Source organism: Mobula birostris, chromosome 7 (assembly GCF_030028105.1).
Source record: "Mobula birostris isolate sMobBir1 chromosome 7, sMobBir1.hap1, whole genome shotgun sequence".
Lineage (NCBI taxonomy): Eukaryota > Metazoa > Chordata > Chondrichthyes > Myliobatiformes > Myliobatidae > Mobula > Mobula birostris.
This window is the reverse complement of record NC_092376.1, coordinates 154,657,729-154,670,883: the sequence shown is the minus strand read 5'-3', so window position 1 is coordinate 154,670,883 and position 13,155 is coordinate 154,657,729. Positions and strand designations below refer to the sequence as shown.

The 13,155-nt window shown below is 37.6% G+C and overlaps 1 protein-coding gene across 1 annotated transcript in view; it reads left to right on the top strand.

Annotated features, from left to right (window-relative positions):
* The window catches only part of LOC140200979 (organic cation/carnitine transporter 2-like), a 62,469-nt gene extending 51,269 nt beyond the window's left edge, over positions 1–11,200 (top strand). The window contains exons 7-10 of the mRNA XM_072264617.1: positions 3,079–3,293; positions 8,332–8,514; positions 9,600–9,735; positions 11,101–11,200. Of these exons, the coding sequence (XP_072120718.1) occupies positions 3,079–3,293; positions 8,332–8,514; positions 9,600–9,735; positions 11,101–11,200 (634 nt within the window). The remainder of the gene's footprint in view (positions 1–3,078; positions 3,294–8,331; positions 8,515–9,599; positions 9,736–11,100) is intronic.
* The last annotated feature ends 1,955 nt before the right edge of the window (positions 11,201–13,155 follow it).

The following is a 13,155-nucleotide window of genomic DNA, read 5'->3' as shown; positions in this document are numbered from 1 at the left end:
CGCACTCACCACTCTCTGAATAAAAAACTTACCCCTGACATCTCCTCTGTACCTACTTCCAAGCACCTTAAAACTATGCCCTCTCGTGCTAGCCATTTCCACCCTGGGAAAAAGCCTCTGACTATCCACACGATCAATGCCTCTCATCATCTTGTACACCATGAAATTTATTCACCCTCAAATTTACCACTTTCTCCAGTATTTTTGCTTTAACCAATAGTTAGTTCGCCTAGTTCCACATTCTTGTAAGATCCTTGTTTTTGAAATAAATCTGGTGAGTTCTGCATGTCTTCTTCTATGCAGACCAATGCAAAGTTATGATATAATTTCTATGCCAGTTCCTTCTTTCCTATGATAAATTCTCTTGTCACTGTTTGCAAGTTGCCCATATTGGCCCTCACTGGTCTCTTACTTTTTACATCAATAAAGCTCTTCTGTTTTATGTTTCTTGCCAGTTTAATATCATACTCAGTCTTGCTTTTCTTTTTCAATTTTTGTCCTTCCTGAGTTCTAAAGTGTCCCGATCCTCAGGCCTATTGCTATTTCTCACAGTTTTAAAAGTCTCTTACTTTACACGGTTTCTAATTTCTCTTGTCAGCCATAAATGGATCACTTTTCTGTTACAGGTTTTGTGCCTTAAAGGAATATATTTCCTTTGAAAGTAATGCACTATTAATTTAAATGCTGGCTACTGCCTGTACATCATCATACCTTTCAATATGTGTCGCAAACTCTCCTCGGATATTTTTCACGATTGTTCATATCTAAGATCCTTGTTTTGACCTAAGGTACATCATTTTCATAGTCTGTGTAAAAGTCTGTCATATTATGGTTACCTTTGTACAAAGATTCCTAAAACACAAGGTGTGATCACACAGAACAAAATCAGAATCAGATTTAATTTCACTGGCATATGTTGTGAAATTTGTTAACTTAGCCGCAGCAGTACAATACAATAAATGACAATATAGATAAACCAATTACAGTAAGTATATATATATGTATATTAAACAGTTAAATTAAAAATAGTGCAAAAACAGGGAAAAAAAGTGAAGTACTGTTCAAGGGTTCAATGTCCATTTAGGAATCAGATGGATGAGGGGAAGAAGCTGTTTCTGAATCACTGAGTGTGTGCCTTCAGGCTTCTGTATCTCCTTCCTGATGGTAGTAATGAGAAGAGAGCATGTCCAGGGTGAAGTTGGTCCTTAATAATTGACTGCTCCTTGAAGACATCTTGGATGCTACAGAGGCTATTACCAATGACAACTTTCTGAAGCTTCCCTAAATAGCTCTATCTAGAAAATTATCTTGTATGCATTTCAAGTTTTCAAGTTCATTATTACAGGAACCTTGATAGGATAGCATCAGTGCACTACAAGGCAAGATCACATGTTAGCTCTTCAGATTCTAGATATTAACACATACTGGGATAATGGGCATAAAACTGCTAACCTTAGAATCACTGGGGAGCCTGCCATTAAGGTAGTGAACAGGAATGTAAGAAGCTAACCTTGGATTGAGTTAGGACTGTATGAAGAACGTAACAACAGCTCTCTAAACCTAGAGTTGTTAACTTTTTGATCTTGGGAATATGCTCACATAATTGCCACGGAAGCTCATCTGCTATCTTATTTTGGGCATTTTACAGACAAGGAGTTCCAGAAAGGCAAACCACTCTACACAGTATTCTTACACAGAGTTCTGTGATACAACACAAAGAAGATGAGCTTCACTGTGTGGGAGAAGGATGTGATGTCTTCTCTCTGTCATGTATTCATTATATGTGTTGTACAAACTACTCTGCCTCTACACACAGTGCAAAACAGATAGTTGGGACAGTCAGTACATGTCTAATTCAGGCAGGGATGCTAACATCTATAGTAAAATTGTCAAGGTTCAAAGCTGCTTTACATAATGCTCCACTATTAGATGAAGTATCCTCAGTTGGATGTCAACAATTTTCTATTTTCCAAGCTATTAGAACTGTGATGTAGTTTGCAAGGGCACAAGAATATGCCTCTTGCTGGTTTCTTTTCTGATGTCCCATGGCATGGGAGTGGTATGAAGGATCCAGAAATTGTGGGTTAAATGCTGTCTCAGTGGCCGTGAGGCCATATCTTGATGGTTTGGAAGCTTTCCAAAAAAAAATACAGGCAATGAATAGAATTTCTAAACCAGAGTTTAGATGGGTGATCCCAGTATCCTCCAGAGCATGCTTGACTATCTTTAAAGGAATTCCTTTTGAATTCTAGCAAGAAACAAACCATTTTGTTAATTTTGAAGCTTTTGTTTTAACTCCATCTCTTCGGGTGCATTCCTTTCTTTTAACAATAATTCATGGAGACGTGTGTCAGGGTTTCAGCCAATTATTTTTAAGTTGATTATGCATTTACTCTAAATAATTGGTACTCACTGGTTGAGTCTCATAAGAATGGGTGCATTGTTCACCAATCACTTAACTGAAAACTCATCATTATGTCTGTTTTAATTAACATTACGAGAAAACTTACCCAATAAAACAATTTTATCAATCTCAGTCTTGAAAGCTCAAAGTGCCAGCCTTTTAGTGGAGAAATTATAGAGTTCTATTCACTTTCGATGGAAAATATATTTCCTGATTTCCATTTATATGACATGGCATTCATTCTACGATTATGTCAACTTGCTCTTCATTTTGCCGTCAGAGAAATAGTTTAATTTGCCCTATCAAATTCATTTAACCTTTGATCTACTCAACTACCCCCTTTCCTCCACATATTCCAACCACCCCAAGCAATAGTCCATAAATATTCCAATTCTTCTAGGGATAAAAACCAACATCTGTCTGTATTATTACTCTTTGCTGCACTCTTGCAGCATTAAATGATGTTTGTCTTGTCTTCCAAGTCTTTCCCCCCTAAAATATGTGTTCCCTCTTGTCTCTACTTTGGTATTAACAGAGCACTAAGACTGGGTCTGTATACTGGTCTACTGAAGCACAAGCAAGGTAGGGAAATGCTCTAGAAACTCAAAAATTGAAAGGGGAGGGAGAAATAAGTTTTGGAAAAGGTTTTACATGAGTGTACCATTTTGTTACAGGATGATCCTATCAATTGAATACTATGGTCTATCTTTGAACACACCAAATCTCAATGGCGATGCCTATTTGAACTGCTTCTTCTCTGCTGCCATTGAAGTTCCAGCCTACACAGTAACTTGGCTTCTTCTCCAGAGATTTACCCGCAGATTCTGCCTTTCAGGCGCACTTTTTCTTGGAGGCGGTGTTCTTCTCTTCATCCATCTTGTACCATCAGGTAAATTTTTCGAATACTATTTATCATTTCAATGAACATGAATTCATGTAATATTTTGTGGTAAGTTTAAATTTGCAACTGTGTGATAAGGTAATGGTTTTATAACCATAAATTTTGAAGACTGTTTTCTACATTCTGTTCATTTATATCTTCATATATCATAGAGAGAATAATGAATACGGAAGGGGGTTGTGAGAATTGGAAGCAAGATTTGCCTGAAAATTAGTCTGGATCACTTGAATTGTTGTCTCCAAATCTACTAAATAGCTTACTGAGAGTGGTACAAATGCCTTACGCTTTCTGTACTCGTAAGAACTGCATCCTGCATCCCATACAACAGTTTTCCATTTGCAAGGAGCATGGAGGAATGCTTCAAGACATTTTATAGTTTAAAACAGAGCACATATTAAGAAAGGGAGAGTGGAGGAATGAGCAAATTAATACTAAAATCAAAATAACTGTTGAGGGGACTTTGAAAGAGAATATGAAAAACAAGATTCTTTGGGAGGAAATTCAAGAGCATAGGGTCTGAGCAGATGAAGGTTTGTGTGAGCGCTGGTGCATCAAGGTAAATGTGGCTGGATTGAAAATTTTAAAAAAAATTCTGGTGAGAGTGATGATCAGATTAGGTAGATTTAAAGATGATTATGATCATTTAAAATATAATATATTGGAGAATTTTTTTTTGGCATCCATTAGTCTTGCGAGACCATGGATCTGCGCCTGGAAAGTCTTCGCTCTCCAGGGCGCAGGCCTGGGCAAGGTTGTATGGAAGACCGGCAGTTGCCCATACTGCAAGTCTCCCCTCTCCATGGCACCAATGTTGTCCAAGGGAAGGGCAAGGGCCGATACAGCTTGGCACCAGTGTCGTCGCAGAGCACTGTGTGGTTAAGTGCCTTGCTCAAGGACAAAACACGCTGCCTTGGCTGGGGCTCGAACTCACGACCTTCAGATCGCAAAACCAATGCCTTAAACACTTGGCCACGTGCCCACAATTGGAGAATATGAAAGCAATATTGACCATCAAGGATCATCAAGACTACACGGCGAGCATAAATCGGTAGCAGAATTGGGCACGAGTTAAGCTTCTTGGAAGTGTATGATAGCGATAAGCATAAGGAATACCATGAGGGCTTAGCGTACTGAGAGTAAGCAATTAAAGGTGAAAGAAAGTGGTGCTGATGATCAAAGTGGAATGGACTTAATTTATTTTCTATTGAACTAAAAGGGGGGGGCAAGACTGTGAACTATCTAGTTCAATATGATAGGAACCATGGGAAGGGAAGTATCGGAAGCAAGGAAATGGGGAGAGGCAAGAACAATGGACTAAGTGGTTTTATTACTGCGCTGGATGGAACATAACAAACTGGATATTAGAAAAACAGTTTTAGGGCTGGGAATAGATGAGGGGTTGGGAGACGTTTGTTCAAAAGGGTATTCAAGACATTATCAGCATTTGTCTGAAATTAGTATGATATCACTAATGGCAACATACAAATACTTGGGAAGAACTTCTTTATATGGAAGTGGGGAAGGGAGAAAAATTAAAATCATCATAGGAGATGCAATGTCTGTACTTAGACAGAGGGGGACAAAATACCATAGGCATTTTTCTACGGAACTGGATGGAAGTGTTAGGGAGGGATGATGGGATCAAACAGATGGAAATCTGAGTCAGGGACATTAATAATACAATCACAGAATTCACTGATTATTTCTTTAATTAGTTCTATTCTTGGTGAAGTTGATTTTTAACTAGAATATAGAGATTGAAGCATGAGTTCAAGTTCAAATCTATTGTTGTCAGAGGTATATTGTATATACATAGAAGTTAAATAGCATAGAAATTACATTTTGCAGCTGCTGAACAATATATTACAAGATAAGTCAGGCCTAAGTTAATGAAAACTGAAATTAATATATACATTATGTATAATTTCTGGATACAATTTGGAAAGCACAGGATATATATACATCCCAAAGAGGAAGAAGCATTCTAATGGAAAGATGACACAATCATGGCTAACAAGAGAAGTCAAAGTGAACATAAAGGCCAAAGTGAGGGCATATAATAGAGCAAAGATTAGTGGGAAGTTAGAGGATTGCAAAGCTTTTCAAAACCAACAGAAGGCAACTAAAATAGACATTAAGAAGGAAAAGATGGAATATGAAAGTAAGCTAGCCAATAATATTAAAGAGGATACCTAAAGTTTCTTCAGATTCATAAACTGTAAAAGAGAGGTGAGAGTGGATATTGGACCGCTGGAAAATTATGCTGGAGAGGTAGTAATGGGGGACAACAAAATAGCGGATAACCTGATTGAGTAGTTTGCATCAGTCTTCATTGTGGAAGATACTAGCGGCATGGTGGAAGTTCCAGGTGTCAGGGACACAAAGTGTGTGAAGTTACCATAACTAGAGAGAAGGTTTGTGGGAAACTGGAAGGTTTGATGTTAGATAAATCACCTGGACCAGATTGTGTACACCCTAGAGTTCAGAAAGAGGTGGCAGAAGAGATCATGGGGGCATTAATAATGATCTTTCAAGAATCACTAGATTCTGGAATGGTTCTGGAAGACTGGGAAGTTACAAAGGTCACTCCACGCTTCAAGAAGGGAGAGAATCAGAAGAAAGGAACTACAGGTCAGTTAGTCCAAGCTCAGTGGTTGGGAAGATGTTGGAGTTGATTTTTAAGTATGTGGTTTCGGGATACTTGGAGGCATATGATAAGATAGACTTTAGTTAGCATGGTTTCCTCAAGGGAAAATCTTGCCTGATGAATCTGTTGGAATTCTTTAAGGAAATAATAAGCAGAATGAACAAAGGAGTATTGATTGATGTGTACTTGGATGTTGTATACTTGGATTTTCAAAATGCCTTTGAAAAGGTGCCACATGTGGGGCTGTTTAACAAGCTATAAGCCTTTGGTATTACAGGAAAGATTCTAGAATGAACAAAGCGGCGGCTGATTGTCAGGAGGCAAAGAGTGGGAATAAGAGGAGCCTTTTCTGATTGGCTGTTGGCGGCTATGGTGTTCCACAGGGGTCTGTGTTGGGGCCGATTCTTTTTACATTATATGTTAATGTTTTGGATGATGGAATTGATAGTTTTGTTGCAAAGTTTTCAGATTATATGAAGGTAGGTAGTTTTGATGAAGTAAAAAGACCACAGAAGGACTTTGACAAATTAGGAGAATGGGCAAAGAAATGGTAGATGGAATACAGTTTTGGGAAATGTATGGTCATATGCTTTGGTAGAGGAAATAAAAGGGTTGACTATTTTCTAAGTGGAGAGAAAATACAAAATTCTGAGATGCAAATGGACTTGGGAGTCCTTGTGCAGGATTCACTAAAGGTTAATTTACAGGTGGAGTCTGTGGTGAGGAAGGCAAATACAATGTTAGCATTCCTTTCTAGAGGACTCGAATATAAAAGGAAAGATAAATCCTTGTAAAGCACTGGTGAGACCTCATGGAGTATTGCGAGCAGGTTTGGGCCCCTTATCTTCGAACGGATTGGTGAAACTGGAGAGGGTTCAAAGGAGGTTCACAAAAATGATTCTAGGATTAAATGGCTTGACATATGAAGAGCATCTGAAGGCTCTGGTCCTGTATTCACTGGAATTCAGAAGAATGAGGAGTGATCTCCTTGAAACCTATTGAATGGTGAAAGGCCTTGATAGACTGGATATGGAGAGGATACTTCCTTTGGTAGTATAGTCTAGAACCAAAGGACACAGCCACAGAATAGAGGGGCATCATTTGAGTACTGAGATGAAGAGGAATTCCTTTAGCCAGAGAATAGTGGATCTATGGAATTCTTTGCCACAGGCAGCTGTGCAGACCAAATCTTTATGTATTTTTAAGGCAGAGGTTGATAGATTATTGATTGGTCAGGGCATGAAGGGATATGGGGAGAAAGCAGGAGATTGGGGCTGAGAGGAAAATTGGATCAGCCATGATGAAATGGCAGAGCAGACTCAATGGGCCAAATTCTGCTCCTATATCTTATGATTGTATGTTCTTATAATTCATACCTGCAAAATCAACACAACTACATTACTGCACATTTGAGAAAGAAGGAAAACTATATAGTTTGGGAAAGCTGGGGATGTTGAGATAAGAATTTCAGATGAAATGATATGAGAGTTATGTATTCTGTTTGTTCCAAAGGCTCAAGTGCCAATGCATCTGTGTGGGGACCTCCATGTGTGACAAAGAGATAATTCTATGAATATAAGAACACACCAAGTTTTACAGGGGATAGTCATCTGACCAGCGTAAATGATATGCTTTTCTTTAGTGTTTTATTTAACTCATTTATAGTAGTGACGTAACTATAGGGTGATTTTCTGGTTAAATATCTGGCAAATCTTATTTGGAGGTCATATTGGACATTATAGGATACGCTCTTGGGATTTTCTGTTCAATAAAACAAAAGAACAGGCTTTTTGTCAGTAATTTTACAATGCACTCTCAGCATAATTAGAATTGGAATTGGATTATTATTGTCACATGTACCAACGTCTCACATGCTGTTCATATAGATTAATTCCTAACACAGCAGTAAAAGGTAAAACAATAACAGAGTGCTGGAATGAAGTGTAACAGCTACAGAGAAAGTACAGCGAAGGTAAGCAATAAGGTGCAAAGTCATAATGGGATAGATTGTGAGGTCAAGGGTCAATCTCATCGAACCATTCAATAGTCTTATAACAGTGGGTAGAAGTTGTCTTTGAGCATGGCAGTACATGCTTTAATACTTCTGTATCTTCTGCCCAATGGGAGAGTGGAGAAGAAATACAGTATGTCCAGATGGGTGGGGTCTTTGATAATACTTACTGCTTTACTGAGGTAACAAGTAGTATAGACAGAGTCCCTGGAGGAGAGTCTGGTTTCCATGATGTGCTGAGCTGTGCCCATAGTTTTCTGCAGTGCTTGCTCAGATAAAAACAATGAATACCTGTTGATTATAGAAGCTAATTCTTGTGGATCAATGTATTTTCCAACAAGTTTAACCTTACCTATGTTTTTTTCTAGACCTTTCAGTACTTACCACAACACTTGTTATGGTTGGAAAATTTGTTATTACTTCTTCCTTCTCAATGGTTTATGTCTATACTGCCGAGCTCTACCCAACTGTGGTAAGAAATATGGGTGTTGGAGTGAGCACAATGGCCTCCAGGACAGGCAGTATCATCTCACCATACTTTGTTTATCTTGGTAAGATACTGGGATTAAAATTTCACTATTTATTTGGAAACTTCCAGGTTTAGTCTATAAACTTGGTGCTGGCATTCTTTAACATGGCATATACATGCAGTGGTGACTTTATTAGGTATCTCCTATACTTTTCTGTTAGCTTGAACCAGTCTGGTCATTCTCTTCTGACTTCTCTCATTAACAAGGAGTTTTCTCCCATAGAACTGCTACCCATTGGGCGTTTTTGTTTTTTGCACTATTCCCCTTGAACTCTAGAGACTGTTGTGCATGAAAATCCTGGGAAATAAGCCAATTCTGAGATACTAGAACTACCCTATCTGGCAGCAACAATCATTCCATGGTCAAAGTCAAACAGTCAAGGCACAAGGCCCTGACTCCATCCTCTAGACCCCCTCCCCCTTTCTTTCTCCCTCGGCTTCCTGTCCCATGATCCTCTCATATCCCTTTTGTCAATCAACTTTCCAGCTCTTAGCTCCATCCCTCTCCCTCCTGTCTTCTCCTATCATTTTAGATCTCCCCCTCCCCCTCCCACTTCCAATCTCTTACTATCTCTTCTTTCAGTTAGTCCTGACAAAGGGTCTTGGCCCGAAATGTCGACTGTACCTCTTCCTAGAGATGCTGCGTTCCACCAGCATCTTTCGTGTGTGTTACCCTGACACCAGCCAGCCTAGCTCTTTCTGGGTCTTTGATGCACGCAAGCCTCCAAAACATGATAAGATTGTGGTCTTCTTGGAGATTATTTATTTTAATTTATTCATTTTTTTCAGCTCTGGACATTTCTAGTAAAGTCAATATTTATGCCTACTGCTAATTGCTTTTGAGCAAGTATGATGTACTATCGTCTTGAACTGCAGTCCTTCTGATAAAGCTAATTTCATAGTGTTGATGGGGAGTTGCAGGGTTTAGATTTAAGGTCCTGCAAGTGTGAGTCAAGATGATATATTTCAAATCAGAAAGATATGGAGAGAAGCTTGCAGTAGGTGATGTTCCCAACCCCTGAACCCTTTATCATTCATGGTGATGAAGTTGTGAGTCGAAATGTACTACTAACAAAATAACAAATTTTTTGGCATATATTTTCACAGGTGCTTATAATGAACTTCTGCCCTTCATGTTAATGGGAAGTTTAACAATCCTGTCAGCAGTTCTAGTCTTGTTTCTGCCTGAAACAATCAATAAACCCCTTCTGGAAACCATTGACCAGATGCAGACTATCAAGTGGTAAATACATAATTGATTTTCTAGTTATTCTCATGTTTTTCTCTCCCTAGGAACCACTATTTACCTATTATTTTAAGGTAACTCAAGATACTTTATGTGGCCAAAAAGGAAGGCTTTTTCGGACATATTCTGCGATTAAAACTTCAATAGATATGTAATTTAAGAATCCTATGGAACATACAGCACAGAAACAGGACATACCATCAATATAATCCATGCTAGTTAATGCACTTAATGAATTGCTTCAACTTCCAACTAATTTATTTTAGTCTTTCAGGCATTTTTGTATTTTCCTTTCTCTAGTATATTTCCCCTTTGAAGGGAACTAAGCTATTTCTTTGTGGCAGTGAATGAAGAATTCTAACTAAATGGAAAGTAAAAGCTGCAGATGCTGGAAGCTTACAATCAAATTGCTGAAAATGCTCAGCAAGTCAGGCAGCACATGTGGAAAGGAAAATCGATTAACATTTTATGTTGAAGACTATTTACCAAAATTGGAAATGTGAGGCAACAAGTTACTTTTAATGTGCAGGGAGGCTGGTTATGGAATTCATTGGTTAAAGGGAAAGCCTCTGATAGGGCAAAGACAGATCCATAATCTACAGAATGCTTCCACTAGTTCTTTTCACATTTACCGTTTTTTTTTGTCAAATTCATCCACCCATTCCTATTCAGAACCTCTTAATGTCCATTGCTAACCTTCTTGTAATTCATGCTTTGTGTCATCTGTATTTCTGGAAATTCTACCTTTCACACCCAAGTCCAACATATTAAAAAAGATATGGCCCTGGTACTGAGCCCACTCTACCATATCCTTTGGTGCAATAAATAGAGATTCACTATAACAGTACACTCTCTGTTACTTAACCAGTCTTCTATCCATTAGTCCTCTAATTTTTCTGTCATGATGACAAGCCTTTAATGTTGCATCTCATTAAATAGAGTACATTTTTGAAGTCCATTTGGATTACATCATCTATGCTTCCTTCGTTGATATTTTGCATTACTTCATCAAAAACTCTGTCACTTCAATATAATCCACATTAAGGAAATTTATGATAGCTTTCCCTAATCATCTTCCCTAAACCACTGCTAATGCTAGAAATGTTTTTTATTTCCAACATTTTCCCACTGCTGAGATCCAAGAAGACTGGCCTGCAGTTGCTATTGGTTTATTCTTATATACCTTCTAAAATATAGTTTAAACAAAAGAACGGACAAAATTTAGGGTTAAGGTTAGAGATCTTCAATCTCTTAAATAAGAACAAACAGATTTTCAACTATTGGGGTAACAGTGAAACATGTCAGGAAACTTTTGTTAATATTTACTGTCTAATGGTGGTGTTCTCATCCTTTTGTCTTCAGCATCAAATGTAGAAGTCATTGCACCAATCAAGACAGTTCGGATAAAAATGAAACCGCTGAAAAATGTGATGGTCATTATGAAGCAAAAGATTTGACCTAGCTCTTGCCAGGATTCCACAACATTGAGAAACTGGACACATCTTTATTATTGGGGCTACAGTGTACAACATTATCGAAGTCAAAGTATGTTTAGTGATACAACTATAGTACTCAGGGACCATTGTAAAAGCTAGAGTGAGAAGGAAGTTGCATTTATTCATTTTAGAAAGCAAACTTTCTCTATTTACGCAGATCTTGAACACATTAAAATTTAGCCTTCTAATATATCATCTTCTGTTTATCCAGGGATAGATTTTCACCTTTGACAGGATCCAATTTTGTTTTTTTTATAGATCAAGACAAAACCTTATATTGAGTTTGATGTTGGGTATGATCAATCGTTCTGGACTGTGTCTCAACAGCTTTTTTTAAATAGATGACTGTAAGTTACAGAATCCAAACAGTGCATTCATTTCAGCTGTTGCTTTCAACTATTTCTTTTATTCCTTTCCTCCACAGATGTAATATTAAAACTAAGATTTGAAAGGAGCGATAATGGTATGGTGGTATCTTGATTAATTTATTGGATTAGTATCCAGATGACTGACTGCTTGATTTTAAGGTATCATTTTGAACTCCTTAACAGGAGTGGAAAGTTTATTTTCTTCTTAAACATGGACAAAAAAAGCTGAACTACAGAGGCAAGGTAAAAGTGCCAACCCTTAAAATCACCAACATTTGACTGAGTAAGAAATAAAAGTGCTCTGGTAAAAATAAAGTCAATGGACATCAAGGGTAAACATTCCTTTGGCGTCAAAACTTAAAGTTAATCTATTATCAAAGTACATACCCTATATAATATTAACTTATTTATAGAGCACTTTTCATGCAAATGATGTAGTTCAAAGTGCTTTATAATGGGATAAAGAGTAAAAATGAAAACAAAAGACAAAAGATGTTAGTTAAAAGCAAAATTAAGTAAGTAGGTTTTGAGCTGCCATTTAAATGTGTCAAATGAGTCTGCATCCTTTATAGCTTTAGGTATTGAATACCAGAGTTTAGGAGTGTAATTCAAAACAGCTGTCCTGCCAATTATCTTTTGAGGGAGAATGTTTAAGTTTAAGAGACTGGTGCAAGAAAACCAGAGAGCTCAAATAGGATTATAAAACAAAAGAGATTCTGTGATGTACTCCAGTCTCAGACCATTGAGAGCTTGAAAAACAAGTAAGTGATCTTTAAAATCAATTCTAAAAGATGTGGGAAGCCAATGAAGAGTACTTAGGATGGGTGTATTGTGCTCCCTCATCCTGGTTAAGCAGTGGTGCTCCGAATGAGTTTAAGTTTGTCAATAGATTGCTTTGGAATGCCAGTAAATAGTGCATTGCAGTAATCTAGTCTATTCGATATAAAGTCATGAATTTGTTTGTCAGCATCATTACATGACAGAAACAAACATACCTTTGCAATATTTAATTGTAGAAATGCTGCTTTAGTCATTTTTCTTTTATATGGGATTTAAAATTCAAATCTGAATCAAGGATAACACCTAGGCTTGTTACTTCTGATTTTACAAGGAGAGCCAAGTTCCCAAGTTTATCAAAAAGTTTATCTAGTTTGGCTTAGGGACCAACCAAAAGTACTTCAGTTTTATCTTCATTTATTTTTAGGAAATTCTTGTTCATCCACTAGTTTATTGCAGCCATTCCAGAAATCAAAGAAGATGGGTGTTATCATCATCAGGCTCAACCGATATATATGATTGTATGTTATTGGCATAACTGTGGAAATTAGGTTCATGGTCTCTGCTGATGTCTCCTAATGGAAGCATGTATCAGGAGAGTAAGGGATCCAGATAACTTCCTTGAGCAATACCAAAAGGTGCATCATATCTTTTAGAAAATTGGTCTCCAGACAGACAAAAGCATTTCTCTCTAAGATATATGAGCAACACCAATTAAGGACACTACCAGACAGGCTAATCCAGTTCTCAAGGCAATCTAGGAGAAGGTTGTGGTA